At 42.3% G+C, this 21642-nt stretch overlaps 1 protein-coding gene across 1 annotated transcript; it reads left to right on the top strand.

Annotated features, from left to right (window-relative positions):
- The first annotated feature begins 1624 nt into the window (after positions 1–1624).
- Positions 1625–19424, top strand: DHTKD1 (dehydrogenase E1 and transketolase domain containing 1). Its single transcript, XM_085082763.1, has 17 exons — positions 1625–1815; positions 3515–3670; positions 4152–4363; positions 5952–6146; positions 6446–6715; positions 9483–9654; positions 11214–11412; positions 12268–12580; positions 13655–13739; positions 14342–14481; positions 14811–14961; positions 15882–15988; positions 16320–16484; positions 16862–16944; positions 17644–17813; positions 18350–18435; positions 18878–19424. The coding sequence occupies exons 1-17, from the start codon at positions 1656–1658 to the stop codon at positions 18977–18979; spliced, it is 2766 nt and encodes a 921-aa protein (XP_084938889.1). The 5' UTR covers positions 1625–1655; the 3' UTR covers positions 18980–19424.
- The last annotated feature ends 2218 nt before the right edge of the window (positions 19425–21642 follow it).

Below are 21642 nucleotides of genomic sequence, written 5' to 3' on the forward strand. Positions count from 1 at the left end.
AACTTTTTCTCCCCCTCTACTGTCAACTTCAAAAAAATCACATAATCTTGCAGCATTATTTTCAAGGTGCCTTCATTCTAATTGAAAAAAAATATTAATATTCAAAGTCACATTTCTACAAAACTTTACTGTATTGGCCACATGTCCACTGTCCTGTAGCTGTAGCCTTTTGCCCTCTTTGCAGCATTAAAGGTAATTTTTTTTCTCCCAAATTTGCTTTTATTAATATGCATAAAGCCAACCATACAGTCCTCAAGGAACACAAGTGACCCCTCTGCAAGAACTGTGAATATCATAAAATCCAGGACCAGCTGGTGTGTCAGAACTGATTCAGTTCCAAAATCCAGTTCCACCTGTTCTAAAGGCAAATACCATGGTTTGATTTGGATGAAAAATACTCTTTCATTTCCTCATTTTGAAGGCAACATAAGCACAATCAATCCTATGGAAAGGGAATTTGCCAGTACCCCAGGCTTGCATTCACACAAAGTTTACAGAATCACAGAAAGGTTGAGGTTGGAAGTGACCATTAAAGATCATCTGGTTCTGACCCCCTGCCACAAGCAAGGACATCTTCCATTATTCCAGCTTGCTCAGAGCTCTGTCCAACATGTCCTTGCCCTCTATAAAATGGGGCATCCACACCTTCCCTGGGCAACCTGTTCTTGTACCTTACCACGCTCACAGCACAGAACATCCTCTGAATATCTAATCTAAACCTAAATTGTCTTGATTTGAAGCCATTCCTACTTGTCCTGTCACTACATGCTCTTGTAGAAAATCCGTCTCCATCTTTCTTGCAGGCTCCCTTCAGGTACTGGAAGGCTGCCATTAAGTCATCCCCCAAGCCTTCTCTTCTGCAGGCTGAACAATCTCTTCTGCAGGCTGAACAATATCAATTCTTGCAGCTTTTCCTTATAGGAATGGTGCTCCATCTCTCTAATCATCTTGGTGGCATCCTCTGGATTTGCTCTAACAGGTCCATGTCCCTCCTGTGCTGAGGACCCCAGAGCTGGATGCAGCACTGCAGGTGGGGTCTCACCAGAGTTGGAAGGAACCTCTGGAGATCATCCAGCCCAACTCCCCCTGCTAAGGCAGGGTCACCTGGAGCAGGTGACACAGGAACACACCCAGGTGGGTTTTGAATATCTCCAGAGAGGGAGAATGCACAACATCCCTGAGCAGCCTGTCCTAGCACTCTGCCACTCTCAATGAAAAGTTCTTCCTCGTGTTGAGGTGGAACTTCTTATGTTTTATTTTCTGGCCATTGCTCCTGGTCCTGTCGCTGGGCACTACTGAAAAGAGTTTGGCACCAACTTCTTGGCACCTGCCTTGGAAATATTTATATGCGTTGATAAGTCATCTCTTCTCCCGACTGATCAGATCCCGCAGTCTCTCCTCATACGAGAGATGCTCCAGAGGCCTCCTCATCTCTGTGGCCTCCGCAGGACCCTCTGCAGTTTTTTGTCTCGCTTGTGCTGAGGAGCCCAGAACTGGGCACAGCACTCCAGAAGTCCCTCGCTCGCAGCCCAGGACGGTATTTCCCTCCCCGTTCCGTTCGGCCTGTGAGGGGCCCCGCTGCGGGCGCCGCCCCCGGGGCTGGGGCGGGTCCGGGGGCGGTGGAGGGGCGGTGGCGGCGGCGGGGCAGCGCGGCGATGGCCATGGCGGCCCTGGCGGGGGCTCGGGCTGTGAGCTGCGCGCTCTGCCGGGGCGGCCCGAGGCGCTGGTACCGCACCGAGCGCGGCGTCTACGGCTACAAACCGCGGCAGGCGGCGGGCGGGCGGGCGGCGGAGCAGCGCGGCGCCGGCAGAGCAGGTCGGACACCCCCGGGACCGCGGCGGGCGGAGGGAGCGCGGTGGGGTTGCTCCGGAGCGGGGCAGAGCGCGGAGCGGGGCAGAGCGCGGAGCGGGAGCTCTGAGGGGTTGTATGTATTGCTCCCGGCGGGACAGAGCGCGGCGCAGACCCGCTCCGAGAGTTCTTGGCTGTGGTTTCTGCAAGCTTGGGGTGCCTGGCCCCGAGCCACGGGCTGCAGCGGCTGTGAGAGCACCGGCTGCTGAAGTTTCCTCAGCGATGGGCTCTCGGAGAGTTCTGCTGTTCATAGAAGTACCTCTGCCATGCACCTGTCATTGTCCTTTTGTATCGTGGTGTTTGAACTAGCCGAACTGAGGGTGGTGAGACACTGAACAGGTTGCCCAGGGAGGCTGTGGATGCCTCAACCCTGATGGTGTTCAAAGCCAGACTGGATAAAGCTTTGGGCAGCCTGGTTTAGTGGGAGGTGTCCCTGCCAATGGCAGGGGATTTGGAACTGGATGCTCTTTGAAGTCCCTTCCAACTCTTTAATTCTATGATTTCATTATTAAATACAGGTAACTCTTTCCTGTAGCAATAATTGTGTTGCTTTTAGCTCGGTTTAATAGTGCAGACATGTGATTTCAAGCAGAAAACTTTCTGAGGTTAGAGTGTGGTCCTTGCATTACCTTTATTCGGGAGACTGTGGTAGGAATTAAACCCTGCCCAGAAGCAAGAATGAAACCTGTTTGTAGCTCCTGGACACCAAGGACCATCACAAAGTAGCTTTCTTGTTAATGATTAACATATTTTTATGTAACATTTTTAAAATTGCTCTTAAATGGCCTGCTTGCTGGGCATTATGGGCGATGTTAGCCTTGTCTGGCTTATGTCCCTCTGATGTAGAACCCAGTAGAGAAAAGGGCCTGCTTTGAATGGGCCTACCCTGTGATTGTAATGGCTGGAGCAGAGTCTTGGCAATAGAAATACAAATGTCAGAGAAATAACTTTGTGGAATGGTCTCAGAATTGCATTGTTTTGGAAAACAAAAGCCTTCAGACCTGAATGGTGTCAGTGCTGTGTTTTTACCAGGATGAAAAACCCCTCCACATTAGGAGTGCTTTATAGACTGGTTCATATAATTTAATTTGTAAAAGATTTTGCTTGCAGTATGTTTCATTGTTTGCAGTTTATCAGTGTGGTCTGTGGCTGTGCTCAATGACAGTAACGTGTGTGTGACGTCTCAGCTGGTCAAGTTCTGCCTATGTCAATAATTTTTACCACGTTTGGCTCAGCACATGCTCTTGGCTCCTGCAGACAGACTTGTTTTTTTTTGAAGTCATGAGACCGGAGTTCTTGTTAAGACCCAATCCTCCTGCAAGGAGCAAAGAAGCATAAGTGACAGGATTGAGTTGGCTTTGGAAATAAGACTTTATACACCAATAATGTGCTGTTCTTGAGTTGGACGTACCTGTTGTAAAGAGATTTGAAGCAAAATGAAGTTGAATGAAAATGAATGCTTGAAAATTGCATGGGGGAGCAGATTTAGCAGTTTGCTGATGAGAGCTGTTGTAAGGTAATAAAGTGGAAACAACTACATAGAAAAGCTCTCTTTCCAACCAGAGCCTTGATGGTTGCAGTAGACAAAACATTCCTCTGTTGGTGTTGTAAGTGGATTTAATCTGAGCATGTGTGTGATACTGTTCTGCTTTCTTTTTCATTGTAGTTGACCATGCTCTTGCTCGTTTAATAACTGCATATGCTGAACATGGCCACAAAGCAGCCAAAATAAACCCACTGTTTGCCGGCCGAGCTGTTATGAACATGGTACCTGAAATCCAAGAGCTGGCTAAAGTTCTTCAGGGTCCTCTCATTACTACAGGTGAGTTCACAGTCTTGTCACAGCAAATTCTGTTCATGGGTGATCTGTTGAGAGGCTGTGGTCTTTCTGGAAGAGTCAGATATTGAGGGGTGGCTCAATCAGTAATGAACTGTTTGACAGAAAATTGTCAACTTCAGCCTACATATGTCTGTTGCAGAAATCATAGTGCACTGAGAGGCTGCCTTCTAGCATCTTGGGAAACCATGAAAATTTGTACTTGTTCTTACAACTACTGAGGTTAAACATTAATTTCTTGTGTTACTGTAACATTCTGTGATTTACCATAATACTTAACACTGTAGTGAAGGTTTCAAAGTACAGGGGCAGAAGTCAAGAATTGTCTTTTCTTGGCTCTTTTAAGACTTGCTGTGGCCTTAAATAAAGGAAGGGGGTCTCTCTCAATGCTTTATTTCCTCCAAAACAGATGTTAGTGCTTCCCCCTCCTCCCCCAAAGTGACTAATAACATTTATTTCCCACCAGGACTTATAAACATGGGAAAAGAGGAGGCTTCTGTAGAGGATGTGATGGCTTACCTTGACCACATATACTGCGGGCACATTTCCATAGAAACAAGCCAGCTTCCAACTTTGGAGGAGAGAGAATGGTTTGCTAAAAGGTTTGAAGAGCTAAAGCAAGAAGCATTTACACCTGAAGAGAAAAAGCACTTGTGCAAACTGATGCTGGAGTCCCAGGTACCTTGTTCCCTGTTACTGGATTGCAATAGTCATGGAGTCTGTCAGGGATCCTTTACTGTTCTGGACATAATTAATGCAGAAAAAGAAAAATCACTGTCCTGAAAGGCTTTGACAGTGTGCAGGAGGAAAAAGTACAAGGTTTAGGCTGGAGCAGTGCAATGCAGGAATCTCATTGGAGTTTGTTGCTGAATTTACTTACAAGTCATTACTGAAACAATGACACTATAAACCCATGAATAATCAGTCTTCAAAAGTGAGATACTCTTAGATAAATGATCTGACAGCTCACATGAAATGTTATTGATGGGAACACAAGGTTGAACAGAGCTCTGGCTTAACTGTTCCGTGTTTTCCTCTCACCCTCATGTTAATCTGTTTTACTGTATGTATGTTTTAAGTATGCTGTCCCTCAAGGTTTTGGGAGAACAAATCAGGGTTGGACTGAGGTGTTACATATAGCACTGGCAAATATGGTGCTTTTCAGCAAGGAACCTTTGTTCAATGCATTCTGTAAGGAAGTGAAATATTTATGTACTTTTGAAATGTATAGAGAAAATGTATTCCAATACTTCTGTGCTGTGCAAAGTTTTAATTTTTTCCCTTTTTCTTCCCAAGTTATCCAGAAGGATTGAAAGGTAGAAGAGCAGGATCTGTGAAAGTGTCCCTGTTTCCAGTTTTCCAAGTGGAAGGACTTTTAAATGTAATATCTACCAATGACTAAACAGAAGTATATGGCCCATTTTGTAATTTTTGTTGCCTTTTTGGCAGTTAGAGGAATTTGATGGTGACACAAGAGACTGATACTGGGACCATGTGCCCTACTTTGATTTCAGTATGGCCAGAACTATACTAAGAGTGTAGAATTTAACCCTGACAGAAAAAACTGCTTTTATATGTGATTAGTTTTGTGTACATTATTACTTAGAACTGAATGTTGCTCAGCTAGCAGTTGGCTCAGATCATGGGGTGTGGCTTAGCCTTCTTCTGTATTACAGACTTCATTTAGTTTCAGTCTTCAGTTGTAAAACACTACAGAAATTTCCAGTGCTTCCAAAACTTGGTCACTTACTAGACCTTTCTAGGAGGAGGTGAATGGAGCGAAGTGAGAAGAAAATGAAGTCAATACAGATTAATTTATTTTTCCTCTCTCAAGCATTCTACCTATATATTAAGGACTGTGTCTAATGTAAATCAAAATTAAACACTTCCTTGCTAGCACTTTGTATCTCAAGACAGTTATAGTTTATACTATGAAAGAACACCATTTCTTAATTTCCACCTAAAACGGAATTTTTAAATTGCTCTGGTGTTACAGTTCTTCTTGAAACACCTTCTGTGTTAGGCAGAGAAAGTTTGGTCCTCAATGCAATATTTTTCTACTCAGGAGGAGACAAGAGCTGATTTTTTTATAGTTGTCATAGCTTCTGGTCTCAGACTGTGTGGGTGGAGAGTGAGCTGAGACTTTCCAGGGGAATGTTTAGATTTATATGTCTCAAGGGTATAAATATAAATTATATTTCAATTTTGTAAACAGAAGGCTGCTGCTTAAAATAACCTAATACTGAAGATGTCCTGTTTTTAATAGGAGTTTGATCACTTCTTGGCCACCAAGTTTGCCACAGTGAAGCGATACGGTGGTGAAGGAGCAGAGAGCATGATGGGCTTCTTCCATGAGCTGTTCAAGATGTGTGCCTATAGTGGGGTCACAGATATCATCATCGGAATGCCTCATCGGGGAAGACTTAATCTGCTTGCAGGCTTACTTCAGCTTCCTCCTGAGGTAAAGATTTATAATCACATGGGAAGTTGCCTGGTTTATTTGCAGTAAAATAAACCCCTGAAAATTTGCCATGTTGTAAATGTTGGAGCAATAAAGAAGTTACCCATGTGAGAGTGTTCTCCCTTCCTACCAACACTTCGGAGAACTGTCTGCAAGAGACTGTTAAAAGAACTCTAATGAAAGGTTTTATGTGCTGTTACTTAAGTACCATCCATGCAATTTCAGGAGCAGGAGAGTGTTTTTCTTTCAACATGTCAATGAATCAGAAAAGGGTTTTAACCAGGCCTGTTTCCATGCAGCTCATGTTCCGCAAGATGCGTGGTTTGAGTGAGTTTCCAGAGAATTCAGCAGCCATTGGGGATGTTCTCTCCCACCTGACTTCTTCTGTAGATCTCGACTTCGGCTCCCACAGACCTGTGCATGTCACCTTGCTCCCCAACCCCTCACACTTAGAAGCCATCAACCCAGTGGCTGTGGGCAAGACAAGAGCAAGGCAACAGACTCTGCTCGATGGAGATTACTCCCCAGAGAGCTCTGCACAGCCTGGGGACAAAGTTATTTGCCTACAGGTATTTTGCTTACAATTTTTAATTGATCTTTGTACGACTTGCTGGACTACAATGTCAACAGGAGTGTACACTGAAGTATCAAACAAAACTGAGCTAATGGATGATGTGAAGAGCTGGGATCCTCTTTACGGGAAAAAGGAAAACTTCTTCCTTTACGGGCAAGGAAAATTTCCAGGTGGCATACGTGATGATGCTGGTATTTAAACAATTGCACTTCCAGGATTTCTGAGTAACTGATTCTGATACCTCCCTTTATTTTAATAATATTTTGCATTGAGAGCCAAGGGTGCCTTTCCTACCTTTTGCATTTAGATCACCACTGGAAGCCTTTTTTCAAATTAATGGGTTTGGAAAAGAGCTGTCAACAAGGCTGCAAAATGTTCAGGAGGATTTAGGATTTTGTCATGGTACAGTTGAAGACTCTGCTGAAATTGGTTTTTACTCCTTGAATTCACTTGTATAGCTGTAAAAGCACTTCTAAATAGTTCCTTGATAAATTTTCTTCTCTTGCATTGAATTCAACTTGGAAAAACAAATGAGTCGAAACATTTTAAAGCCAGGAGTAAAAATGGGTTGGGCAGAAATGTTCTGTAAAGTATAATAAACATGGAGAAAGTTACATGTGGAAAAAAAAGTTTTTCAGTTAAAATAATGTTTTGCTTCCTTCTGGAAAGGTGTGGATATTGTAAAAAAATCAGAAAGGAGAATACAAAACATTCTGGGCAAGTTGGGGTTCTTACTTTCTCATTAAAGAAAGAACTTTAGAGCATGCAAGTGCAGACAACTTTTGCTGCCCAATGCGTCTTCATCTTCCAGTGTAGTTATATCTTAGTTTGAGAAGATACTATTGTTTCTTGCTCATCATGTTAGATCTTCAACATGGAGTAATAAAAGTACTACAACTCTTTAAACAAAAATTCTTCAGGATAAATAGACCCTCCTTATCAAAGAAAAATTCAGCTTTTTAGGATTTGTAGGGGTAAGTGGTAGGGAGGATTGCATAGTAGAGAAGAGAAACATTTGATTCTGAGCTAAACACCTCCCTGTTAGAAAATTGGTTTGAAGTATTCCTAAAAGGAAGAAAATATATCTTGTAACATGAACATCATTACTTCTGGTTGTGTCTTTAATAGGTGCAAGAGTTAGATTGAACAATTTTAGTTGTGATTGTTAACTTCTCTCAAACAGCTAATTGAGAACAAAGAGATGAAAGCAGATACATTGTGTTTCAGAATCTTGGTTTGGAAGCTTCCTTTTGGACTTTCTGTTTTTATAGTGCTTTCTGTTGAGAAATTTAAGTGTAGATACTCTGAATTGAGGTTTGCACTGGCATTTGCTCTGTTCTTCCACAAGCCTCAGTTGCCAGAGCTTGAGGGAAGAATGAGTAAAGATCAATTCAGGTGCCATTGTCAGTGGGAAGCCTTGTTGTCCAGAGTCTGAAGGTCTTCTTTTCTGGAACTTCAGTGTGTTCAGAATTAATTAAGATTATAAAACTTTTCTTGGTTAACTACCATGGACACCTCTGCAGTGCTTAGTAGTCCATCTCTGCTGGAGAGTGGCTTATTTTTCACCTTCTCACATACCTTAACTCCGCTTCTTGGACATCAGACAACTACTGATATTTATGATTTGAACTGAGATCTGAGAATAAGATCTCCTAGAAATAAATTCCACTCTCAGAGTCACTGTTTGTGAATTAAACTTGATGATGACCTTGCTTTTAGCTTTTTGCTAAGGCTGCCCAGAAAAAAATGCGCCCTAGCAAAAACTGTCTCCATCTTTTTTTTAGTTACCTTTGTTTTGCTGTGATACCTCTTAAAAATCTATATTGCAATGGTATAAAACCCAGTGCTGCCATTTCACTGGTTGATTGCACCTCTGTTATCTTCCAGGTGTACTTGCAGAAGTCTCTTAAGGCCTGAAACCACTATTCCATAGCTAGGAAGCAGAGCTGTCATCTGGTTGCAGTTAAAAAGTGCATCAGTCTCCATAGTGACTTTTAGCTGCAAATGATTGAGTCTGCAGTCTGAGGAAGCTGTGATCATATTAATCAATGGAGAACTGTCTCTAATTTCAAAACATTGAAATGCTAGATGATATTCACTCCAAAATCTCTAGCCTTATTGGAGACCTGGACTGGGTATCACAGTATTCTCCCTTCCTCTTCCAAACAAATTTTTTTATTTGCAACATTTATTTACTATTGCTATTTTGAGATATAACTAAGAACTTAGGTTTTATTTCCTTCTGAAAGTTTTTATTTGTTTTTAAGTGCTTCCATTCAGTCCATTTTCCACTTGTTTCTCTGTTCTTGTCTGTTTGGTAAGGTGGAAATGGTCATAAGTCCCAGTTCACCAGCGTTTAATTTCAGCAAAGGTGTAGTGAGTGCTGTGGTGAGTGGCTCCCTTTGTTCAGGGGTCAGTGGCTTGCCTCTGACTGCTGCAGCTTTGCCACAGCCTGGAAACTTGCAGTCACCTGGACACTGGTGGGTCAGTTTTAAGAGATTATAGTTCAGTTCCAGGTAGGGATTACATCAGGCAATTGTGTACAGCTGTTGGCTGCTGTGATTTTATGTTAGTGATAAGGCTATATAAACTCTCAAGTCATGGAAACAGTATTCTGAGAGGGATTAACAAGTGGGTCCAGCTGGAACTGTATCTGTTTCATGTATTCAATTTAGAGGGTCTTGCTTAATGAGTTACGGTGTTGATTTTGCTGTTCCTCTGGTGTTTCCTAATGAGACTTTTCCATCTTATTCCCGATGTAGGTTCATGGCGATGCTGCTTTCTCTGGGCAAGGGATTGTTCCTGAAACACTGACCCTCTCCAATCTACCACATTTCAGAGTTGGTGGGAGCATCCATTTGATTGTTAATAACCAGCTGGGCTATACCACTCCTCCTGAGCGAGGAAGGTCGTCTCTGTACTGCAGTGACATTGGTATGTAGTGTTGAATCACAAGGAAGATTGCCTGTTGTGTCAGAAAGGGTTTTTAACTCCAGTGTAAGTTGTGCAATGGACTTTTTATAGCAACTGCCTGTCAACTTCAGGGAGAGATTTATGTAGATGGATATAATTCTAGTTTCATGGTGGAGTAGAAGTTAAAATTATTATTGATTATTCCCTCCTACTAGCAGCAATTCAGATGCTAAAAATATGCCCTCCTCTATCTGCTTTATGGCAAAGACTAAATATCAAGGGAAAAATTTGTCACATTTTTACAGGATATGATAAAATAATTGTAAGATTGCTGTGAAGTTTTTGTAACTCATTTAGTTTCTGTCATATTATTGACAGCTTTTAAAAAGGAATTGCCATGGAGTATATAACAGATTTATTTTAAGTATATCTTGTTAAATTTCATAAAAACGACCCCAGTGTGTTTTCTGAGCAATATTTATAGGTCAGATACTCCTTCATTTTTGCTGTTTTGTTTGTTGTCATGTGAGCCTGTCAAGCTTTCAATTTAAAGATGAAGCTCAAGACCTTTCTATGCCTAAACTGGAAGCTTTGTTTTGGACTGGTCTTTCTTAGTGATAAACAGATATATTATCAGTAAGATCAGAGACATAGTAGTTAGTTATCTTGTATGTCTCCTAGGAGTAAAAATATACTTTTGTATGCTTTTAAGATCTAACATCAAGTGTTTGTCTCATGGTTTCATCACCCAAACACATAGACTCATTAAATCTGGTAAGGTAGATAGCATATGCTATTACTAATTTTTCCCTGGGCTGTTTTTTTGTTATGGGTGGCTTTTGTTTGGGTTTGGTTTTTTGCCTCCATCCTTAGTTTTCCTTTCTTCTTACCTGTTAGTGAGGAGGGACTGTTACGTAGCTGAACTTTAGTTCAGTAACTTTAGTATTTTGCTAGGGAGGGAAACTTGACATGAGCCAGGAATGGCTGAAGTATCTCGGTTTCCCAGAATTTGGACAGATAAAGTACAAAAGGAGCACTGTTGCTTGCAGCCAAATTGTCATACAGGAGAGGGTGTTAAGAGATTGAAATTTTACAGTGTTCTCTTTAATGAAGAGATGGCCTGGAGGAGCAGTGGACAGAATGACTACTAATAAGGGAGAAAGCTGGTTTTGGCCTGTATGAATTCATAGTAGTGATAGCTTAGGATAAGAAGGAAATAAAACTCAATTTTTGTTTGAAAGAGAAGCAATCAAGTAGTTCTCTCCCATTCCCTGTACACTACCAGATTAATATGAAGCATGAGCTGTGTATAAAAGGTCCTCTGGGAACAAAGTGCTTGTAAAGAAGTTGTGCTCAAACTGACAAATACAACGGGTTGGGCTAGTTGCACTTTCTCTCAGGGAAGACTCTTCTCCTTAGCCCAGCTCTCATCACAGCATCTTTTTTGAATTTGTTTTTGTTCTTTTTTTTTTTTTTGTTCTTCACATGGGTTCTCTGTAGTTTCAGCAGAGCAGGTGTGTGTCTGCTTTCTTTGGAAGGGATTGGATGTGTTTAGTGTTCTGTTTTGAACCCCTGGGCAGGTAAAATTGTTGGATGTGCAGTAATCCATGTGAATGGGGATGATCCTGAGGAAGTTGTCCGTGCCACACGACTGGCTGTGGAGTACCAGCGCCAGTTCCGCAGGGATGTGATTGTGGACCTGCTGTGCTACAGACAGTGGGGACACAATGAGCTTGATGAGCCCTTCTTCACCAACCCCAGCATGTACAAAATTATCAGGTAAGGTTGCACCACCTCATGGTGAATCCAAAATATGTCTGCACTAACTCAGTTTTGCTGCTGCAGCAGAAGTCCCTGTGTGAGATCCTTTGACATATCAGGTCTTTATGTAAGTGCAGCTACACTATCAGCAGCCCTTGACTATGCTTTGAGTCTGATAATGAGACGTTAATGAGGGCAATCACAACTGTTGGCTCTTGAATGTGTGGTTTGATGCATTTTGGAGAACAATCTTGCACATAGTACTTGGATTTCAAATTCAGGAACATTGGTAATCAGAGGGCAAAGTTGCCTTCTGTGTGCCAAGGGGAAGCATGGACAATATGAGAGAATGGGCAGGAAGCCAGTATGATATTTGTCTTGTCTTTGCCTGGTTCTGCTGCTTCCAGTGAGGACTCATCTTTTTAAGCATTTAAATGTATTCTGATTCCATCCTTATCCCCAAAATAAAATACACAAAAATTCATTTGCCAGTGAATTCTGGTATTTTAGGTGAAGCATTTATGGAATGGTTGCCTTGATTCTCTCCAGTGCAGAAATCCTAGTGTGAATTTCTCTGAAGAAAATATGCATAGTAGAACAGAAGGGTTTTTGACTTTTTTTTACCTTTAACTGCCAACTATAGGCACTTTTTCTTTTTCTTAATAAAGGACTATAAAACACATCTCTAAGGGAGCTGTTATCTTTCTGAAAATGCCAGGAAAGTGAACTTCATGCAAATGAGTATAATGCACCAGGACACCATTGAAATGAGTTTTTCATGGTACCTGACTGTAGCAAGATGGTATTTCCTTGTTCTCCTGTGACACCATTTTTAGGCTTAATATCTATGGGGCTTGATTCCCTCCCTGGCAGATCCCGTAAGAGTATCCCAGACACATACGCAGAACACCTCACAGCCGCTGGGCTCATGACTGAGGCTGAAGTATCTGAGATAAAGACCACGTGCTATTCCAAGCTGAATGAACACCTGGCCAACATGACTTCGTACAATCCACCTCCTACCAACCTGCAGGCTCACTGGAAAGGCTTCGTCGAGCCTTCTGCCAAAATCACCACCTGGGACACGGGGATGCCTGTGCCACTTCTGCAGTTCATTGGAGTCAAGTCTGTGGAGGTGCCTGAAGAGCTCCAGATGCACAGCCATCTCCTGAAGACCTATGCACAGGTGAGTAGAACATCATGATACTTCTTATCCCATGGCTCAAAGGTACAACTTCTTACACAGAAAAGTCTAAACGCAGCAGGGTTGCCAGTTAGAGAATAGTGTGATATTCTCTAGGAAAAACAGCTCACTCTGTTTCAAGGCAGAGATGATGCCATTTTTTCTCCAGTTTTGAAGAATGACTTCTTCCCCCAGGTCTGACCATATACTTTAGTTTGTTATTTTGACAATATTTAATTGCAATTAAGAAAAGACTTCATAGAAAATACCATTTTTTTAATTTTTATAAATAGAAAGAAACTATTATGATAACTTACTAACATTTGTGTAGTTGGTAATTAGAATGAGTAGTTTGTGAGGGAATGACTCAGGAACCTGGCAATAGTGTACACAGTTTCTAAAGCCAGTAGTGAGTGTTTTATGAGTTAGATATATAAACATCAGACAACATGTGGCCAAATTTGACAGTCAGGGTTTGATAGCTCCTAAGTTTGTGTTTGGTTTGGATCAGTTTGGGGTTTGTGAATGTTTCCCTTTGATGGATGATGAGTGTGTGCAGGTGTCTGCTTGGCAGCCAGAGAGAGGCTGTGAGTTGAGTATTTCAAAAGACTGATGTTCTTGTCTTCCCAGCCCAAGGCAAGAACTCCATAGCTCAGCGTGATCATTTGTCTGCAGTTCCGCAGGCCAGGACAGGGAGGAGTTCTGGAGACTGAAATACTTACACCTGGTATCTTTCATCACTGCTAACCAGACACACCAGAAGTCTGTCAAGACTATGCTCTGTGCTGTGCTAAGATTTTTAATATTTTCAGGCTAAGATTAATTTGTCAGTCCACAGCTTGTTGACTGGGTGGTGAACACATGGCTCATCGATGGTTCTGTGATCCTCAGGCAACCTTCTTCAGGATGTGCTGAAATAAGACTCTCTATTCCAATCCAACCTAGGCTGGCTGCAGGAATGTAGCATTTCTCTCTGAAGTGTGTTGTTTTTTTCCTAGCTTCTAATATTACTCTGTACTGCCAATACAGATGGAAAAAGACAAAATAACAACTTTTTCTTGTTCTTTACTTGTTTAGTCAAGAGTTCAAAAAATGGAGGAAGGAAAAAAGCTGGACTGGGCAACAGCTGAAACTTTAGCATTTGGTTCTCTGCTGAGCCAAGGTAAGAGGCAACTAGACAGCAGACATTAAAATATTCTTGCTTTAATGTCAATAAAGGATAATGTTAGCTTTCTTAGGTGTTTCTAAGTAAAAAGATTGATAGGGTGTATAAATTTGACAATTTGCATGGTCTAAGAGAAGATAGATATGAATCCTATATGCCACTGATATTTGTAGATTGAGTCTTAAATATCTTCAAAGAACTGTAGCTGCCTCCCACTCCCCAAAAACATTTGTGCATAGAGCTGAGCACGTGAGCAGTGCAGCTGACATCAGTGGGGCTCCCAAGTACTTAGAGTGCTTTATGCTATCATTTCCTCTCCCTCCTCTGTTGCCTGAATTCAAATCTCCATTTACATGTGATACAGAATGCACATTTTTTTGCAGTTTGCTTCAGTAAATTGAACCCTTTTACCCAAAATAATGCCAGAGCATCTGTGTGCTTGCAAGTCAGAGCTGTTGCTGGTTAAGAATTTCATCTCAGATTTGATGTTGCTGATGAGGGGAAATCCAAGAAGAGATATAACAAGAAATAGAATATTTCCTGCATGTTTTCTTTTTACATGACTTGCTGATTTGGTATTTTGTTTGTTGCTTGGCAAGGGTTTAATATCAGACTAAGCGGACAAGATGTTGGCAGAGGAACCTTTAGCCAACGACACGCAATGTTGGTTTGCCAAGAGACTGATGATACCTACATTCCTCTGAATCACATGTCCCCAGACCAGAAGGGTTTTCTAGAGGTAGGTTCTGTGACCCACAAGACCACCTTCTTCAAGTTGTGCTGCAACAGTGCATTTTTTAAAGCTGCTGAGACATGGCAGCCTGTATGTTGAAGCAAACCCCAGATACAGGGATATAAAACCTGTCAGGGCATCCCTATTCCTCGAGAGATCAAGTATTATGCTTCCTCTCAGTGCCTTAATTCAAAAGCAAAAAATCAGTGACTCTAAGTTGCCTTTAGGAGTTCATGTCCTCAGCATGCCCAGCACTGATTGCCTGGTTCCAAGGGTTCTTGACCCTGTGTTGTTTTCTTCCTCATCCACCCCTCCCAACAATTTCCTTTTGTTAGGTGAGTAACAGTCCTTTGTCTGAAGAAGCTGTGCTTGGTTTTGAATATGGAATGAGTATTGAGAGCCCTAAGTTACTGCCAATTTGGGAAGCTCAGTTTGGAGACTTCTTTAATGGAGCCCAGATAATATTTGACACTTTCATCTCTGGAGGTGAGTGTACAAGGAACTAATATATTTAAGAATCAGTGATTTGTACTATGCACATTTTTAGAAAATCCTTCCTCTTTAAAGTAAAGGGGCAACATGTTATGCAAAGAATTCTGTTTTCTCAAGGAGTCGTGTGAGCTTGTCTGTGCAGTCCTGACTTCTGTGCAGCTCTTTTCTGAGGACACTACATTTAAAATGAAAGACTCCTTGGCAGGGTACAGTCATTATAAAAGGACAACTAATTATACTAATAGGCTCTCTTCCCCCACATTTACTGTGTGTCTATGTGGTTGATAGCTTTATTGGCTGTACCTTTCCTTCATGTAGAATCTGAAAAATTCTTGCAGCAAGAGAGAAGGAAAATAGTGATTATTTGAAACAAACAAACAAAAAACCCAACATCAGCACCTTATGACTAAGTTTGACTCTAGCACATTTTCTGCTCAGATAATAAACCTCTGTAGTCAGAGATGAAAATTCAGAGGCCCTCTTATCCCACCCACATGTATTTGAAGCTGAGATTAATTACCTTCTGGATTTGACTGTAATCTCTTATATTGTGCAGGAGGTTTGGCAGAGCTCAGGGGAACAAGCACTGCTGTGTTAGCCAGGACTTGCTCACAGGATGCTGCTGGGATCACACCTGCAGAGATGAAGTCTTAAAATTTCACTGTGTCATTTGTTTCCATGTGGATACTTAAGTATTCCAGGGGCCCAGAGTTACATGATGATTTCAGAAACTTTTGATCACCTTATGTATGTTGTTTCACTGTAGTGAACCTTTGGGCAAAATGCCAGCAGAGAGTTTCAGGCTTGTATTGAAAGATCACAGAAATCAGCTATTCTTTTCTCCTTTAATGTGTTCTGTGCTTTTATGTTCTGTGGAAATCATTCTTTCCTTCCTCCTCATTCTGTGTTTCTAGGTGAGGCCAAATGGCTTCTGCAGAGTGGAATAGTAATTCTTCTTCCCCATGGCTATGATGGGGCAGGCCCTGAGCACTCGTCCTGCCGGATGGAACGGTTCTTACAGGTATCCAGCACGCCTCTCAGGGTCACATATCCCCCAGCACAACAGTGGCAGTCAGTGCTCTGGGAGCTGTGCTGCAAAAATACAAAATGGGGATTCCTGGTGCCCTTGTAGCAATGTGCTCAAAGGAGGCAATTCAGATATAATCTTACCAGTTAAATGCTAAACCCATTTCTTTCTGAAGTTGTTCCTCTCTTGAAATCAGTGTGTGAATTTGGATGTTTGCTAATCTGTTCCCATATGGGTCAGCGTGCCTTGTGTGCCTGAATGCTTTCTTGCATATTGGTCTCTCTGCTTGCTTTTGACAAGGTATTGCTGTGTTCCCCCTGTACAGATGTGCGACAGCTCAGAAGAGGGAGTTGATGGTGACCAGGTCAATATGTCAGTTGTGCATCCCACCACCCCAGCACAGTATTTCCATTTACTCCGGCGGCAAATGGTCCGAAACTTCAGGAAACCTCTCATAGTTGCTTCCCCCAAAGTGTTACTCAGGCTCCCAGTAAGCTGAAAAAATGTCCTTCCTCTTTCTTTTTTTTTTTCCTTCTCTTTATTGTCTTTTATGTTCTCGTCCCCTCTTTCTTCTTCCTCTGTGTTCTCTGGTCTCTGTTTTGGGGTCAGATTGGTGGGATTTTGCCTGTTTGGGGCCAAATAGGTTGAGGATTAAAGCTGGGTGGAGGTGAGCTAGAAGTAGGATTCATTCCTGGTCTGGCACTGTTCTTGGGAAGCTTATCATCCCACCTTTCAGTGGCAATGGGAATGGGAGGGAGAGGGAAGACTGTGTATTTTGTATTTACCAAACCCCTGTCTCAGTATTCTTTCTGTGGCCTGAGGGAAAGGCAGCAAGATTTGGTAACTTCCATCTCTTCCCCCATGTAGGCTGCGGTATCAAGTTTTGAAGAAATGGCCCCAGGGACAACATTCAGGCCTGTCATTGGTGACTCCACAGTAGATCCTAAAAGGTAGCTCTGCTTTCTTAGAGGAGAAGCTCAAAAGCGATATTCTGTCCCTTTTTCCCACCCAACAGCTTAAATTTGAGGTGATATCAAAGAGGTGACTTTGAGAGGAAAATGTTTTATGGTGGGCAGCTGTGGCTGGGAGAAGTGGGGTGGTGAGGCACAAAGAGTTTATCTTCTTGCTTTGCTCAGTAAGATTGGGCAGCCAAGACCTCTGTGATTGCAGGAGGGTGTATTGTTGCTCCAGGAGGCAGTCCTGCTTTGGCATGGCAGAGAGTTGTCCTCTGCAAGGACTTCTCTCCCTCTCTATATTATTTTCTACAGAGAGTGCATAGATGACTAGCTTTGATTGCTTGTTTAATTTTTAGATAGTCCAAACTAAGAGAGATAAATCCCATTTATAGGTAACTGAATTACTGAAGAAATTAGTAATTTCTTCAGAAATTACTGAAGAATTACTGAATTACTAAAGAAACAGGACCTCTGAGGTCTGTTATATTGTGTCCAAAGGTTAATTTGCCAGCTGTTGGAGGGGAGTGGGAGGGAAGGGAAGGCAAAGAAGAGAAAAGATGGTCTAGGGAACCAATTTAGCTTTATAAAGTTGTCTTTGAAGTTTGACTGGTTGTTTTTGTTGGAAGTGTGAAGCTGTTCAGCATCACGTTTCTGTAAAACACTAAACTTGGAAACATTCTTATATTTTTTTAGTGTCACCCAAGTGGTGCTGTGTTCTGGAAAGCATTACTATGCTCTGGTGAAGCAAAGAGAAACACTGGGAGAGAAGCAGCACAGCACAGCTATTCTGAGACTTGAAGAGCTCTGTCCTTTCCCCCTGGAAGCTCTACAGCAAGAGCTGAGCAAATACAGCCATGCAAAAGGTCAGCCAGACTTCTACCTTTGTGTTTCTAGGCACTTTGAAGTACTGAACTAAATCTGTTGCCTGCCTTTTAAGATGAAGAGCTGTAGTGGCTTTTTACTCTTTGTTCTCCCCCTCATACATCCAACTGTTTCTGGAGTGGGATGTTTCAGAAATGTTTATCCCTTGTGCTAAAGGAACTTGTTTCTCTGCTATTGTTAGCTTCCAGGAAGCAGCACTGGAAATCAGAGCGAAACATTTAAAATATTTTTTTGCATTGGTCTTTGCAATCCTTTTAGTTGATTTTTTAGTCCTTTTAGTAGCTTTTGAAAACAGCAATAGAAAAGCAGAATATACACACAATATACCCTAATGGTGGACATACTGAGTTTGAATTTGTCTGTGCCCTGCAAGGGAGTTGAGTCTGGCATGCCTTCATTTCAAAGGCAGTGCCAAGACAAAAAAAATAGAGGTGCTACAAAAACAAAAAAGTGGTTTTCTTTCTCTGCTGAAAAGATAAATATGTATGTTTGTTATGTACCTTTATCCTTCCTTTAGCCTTCATCTGGAGTCAGGAAGAGCCACAGAACATGGGTCCATGGTCCTTTGTGTCTCCACGGTTTGAAAAGCAGCTGGGGCTTAAGGTAAGATGTCTTCAGGGGTGTTTTAGTTTTTAAAATGAAGTTTGAAGTTCTCCTTGAATGCAAAATTCTACAGTGCTTACAACAAAAACCTAATCCTGATGCCTAAACCAAATGTGTGATCTAATTTAAGCTACTTCTGCTCTTTATAGCACCATTGGTGATGAGCAGAACTGGAGCTTTCTTTTACATGGTGTTCAGTCAACGTAGATGAGATAATGAAAATGCCAGGTAGAGGAGTAGGAGAACAATGCAAAGGTGCCATTTGCTCTGGCAGATCATGCACTATAATGATCTTATAGCCATGGCCTTTGGGAGATGGGGGATAACTTCCTGCATTACTTCCAGCTGGGACTGCCTGGTATCTGACAGCAGATATCGCTGTGGCACCAGGACCTCAAGATGTGATTCTGTCCTTCATTAATCATTTCCCCTCAAATTTCAGCTCCGTCTTGTGAGCAGACCTCCTCTACCAGCCCCAGCAGTTGGCATTGGAACCCTCCACAACCAGCAGCAGGAAGATGTTCTCACCCACACATTTATCTAAGTTTTCAATGGACAGACCAGTCCTGATGTCAGACATATTTAGTGTCTCCTCCTGTGAAGAAGAACAAAAGCCAGCTCCTTAAGACTGTTAGTTCTCCAAAATGCAAAGAAAAAAACAGTTGCAATAGGTTTGGTAATGATGAAGCAATTTTTTTCATGTTAGGGGAATACCTAATGATGAGAAGTGCCTGTTATTCCTGATATGTCTTGTTCTCTTATACAATTTTCTACTAAATGTCTTTATAAAGTCAAAAATCCAGTCCAGGGGACAGATTGGTGAGGTGACTGTGGAATACCTTATATCACACTGCCTGTTTGCACTTGACAGTGGGGTGGTGCGTGTGTGGAAACAGGTTCTGTTTCTTCTGTTTCCAGAGAAGTGTTAGTGCTCCTTGATCAAATAAATGCTTCCCCATGCCTGGGAATGAGCCATTTCTGAAGCAGAATGTTGTGGATTCTCTCTTTTTTTTTTCTTGAGGGCCAGGAATGCAATCTGTTGTGGCTGTTGGTGCTCTTCTCTAGTGCACGAGTTGGTAAAGCAGGATTTCCATTGGAGGCACCTTGCCGGATGGCTCCTGAAGGCTTGAGGCACCACTGTTTTTCTCACCCTGAGGATGAGAAATCCCAAGGGGTGGTTCCAGTACAGCTGTCATCTGGAGAAAGGAAAGAAATCAGTCTTTATTGGGAAACAAAGGCTAAAGACCAAAACACTGAGGTTATGAGGGAGAAAAATGAAGCCAAATGGAAGACAGATCCAAATGTTGACTGTCCCATAGCAGCATTCCTGCCACCACCACATGATTTTTCCCAGCATTTTTTCTTTCCCACTGTCAGGGTGAAGTTGGCACCTCCTTGCTCTTCTCAGTTACCTGGGCAAGCAATGCTTAAGTAATTCAAACTCACTGTGAGCCAGGAGCATTTCTGAAAAGAAACAAGTGTGGTTTAACCAGTTCCAGCACTTGCTGGTGGAAGGCCATGGTAGGTGAGAAAGGGCAGATAACAGGCATGGTGTGCATTCACTTGGGGAGACAGCTCCCAGAATCACCTCTGAAGCCTGCTTTAGTATTTCATCCTAGTTAATTCACATATTCATTCATTTATTAACTCCATATGACCCAGTAGCCTCCGTAGCCTCTGTTCTGTGATGTTTTACATCACTGCTTCTTTAGCATGTTCACCACAACAACATGAAATAATGTTTCTCCCACTCTGCTCTAGCAAACTGCATAACCTCCTGCATATCCTGAACAGCTTTATCTAATCAAGACATATTCTGCTTTAAATTTCTGCTGATAACTAGAAAAAGGAAGCTGAAGAGTATTGTTGCTTTGGCTGCAGCTGTAGCCAAGGAAGTTGTAGAACACAATCACCAGCCTTGACTCCACACTGATGGTTACATAAACCCACAGACTTTCACTATGACGGTGCACACAAGGGAAGAACAGACCCTGTGTTTTGAGTTTCACATGGCCCAAACCTGACCTTGTTATGCACCATTCCCCCACAGGCTGTGCAGGTCTGGTTATCCAACCAAGTAAAGGATGCTCAAGTGTTCCAACCCGGTTTGATGCCCCTGGTTGGAGACAAAGCTATTTCTGTAGTGCTGTTCAGCTCAATGCCCCCATCCTGGTGCTGGTGTGCCATGGAGCTCCCCAGGGACAGTGGGGTAGGAAAGCTTCAGCATAGCTTTCCTCAGTCAGCTGATGCAGTCTGCCTGCAGAACATTGCTCTTGTGTGATGGCTTACAGCTCCCAGGAGCAAGGCAAAGCACTTGCTGACATGGGGGCTAATGCTGTTTTTCCCACCAACTTTGGATGCACACAAGGCTGTTTTCCATCTGTGTGCCTTGGTCTTCTCTGCATGCAGGCTTGGACATCCCTGCACAGTGCTGCATTGCTTTTGTTTTGGGGAAAAGAGAAGCAGAAATTAAACTCATAGAACCATAGAATATGCTGAGTTGGAAGGGACCCACAAGGATCATCGAGTCCAGCTCCTGGTCCTGCACAGGACACCCCAAGAGTCATACCATGGGCCTGAGATGCTACACAAGTTGGGTGAGAGGGTAACAGAGCAGGTCCCGGGAACAGGAAATTCTGTGGGTCATTAACACAAGGAGAAGTGAACCTTTATGTGCTGTTAGATAGCAAGGAGCTAACTAGAGAGGGACTTATGCCATTTGTGCATTGTGGTGTGACAGGATTTTCAGAGAGAAGCACGAGGCTAGAAGGAAAAAAAGTAAAGACATTGAAGGGATGAGCTGTTAGGTTGAGCAGTTTGTTAAAGGCAGCAGAAACTCTCAGTGACAAAAAGAAATCACACCAGGAAAACAAATACATTAAAACAATTTTTTTAGTAACAGTGATGTTAGTTTAGTTTTAAAAAATACAGTCTGAACTTTGAAGATGAGAAGTTCTGAATACATGAGTAATTTAAATAAGCAAAGAAAATAATACTGCATTTTGATTTTTTTGCTTCCATCAGTGGGAAGCCACTTGTAGGTGACATAGCAACATTTGTTCAGCACATCTGAAGAGGTGCCTCTGTGTCAGTATGGACTGGACCTTTTATCAATCACCAAAACAGAGCCCAGTGACTTAGAGACAGGAAGGTTTGCTAACAAAACTTGTAATCTAATGAACTTCTAAGATAAGTATGGCTAAAAAT

The sequence above is a fragment of the Lichenostomus cassidix genome, chromosome 1Aa, assembly GCF_008360975.1.
Source record: "Lichenostomus cassidix isolate B80296 chromosome 1Aa, HeHo_3.0, whole genome shotgun sequence".
NCBI classification, from domain to species: domain Eukaryota; kingdom Metazoa; phylum Chordata; class Aves; order Passeriformes; family Meliphagidae; genus Lichenostomus; species Lichenostomus cassidix.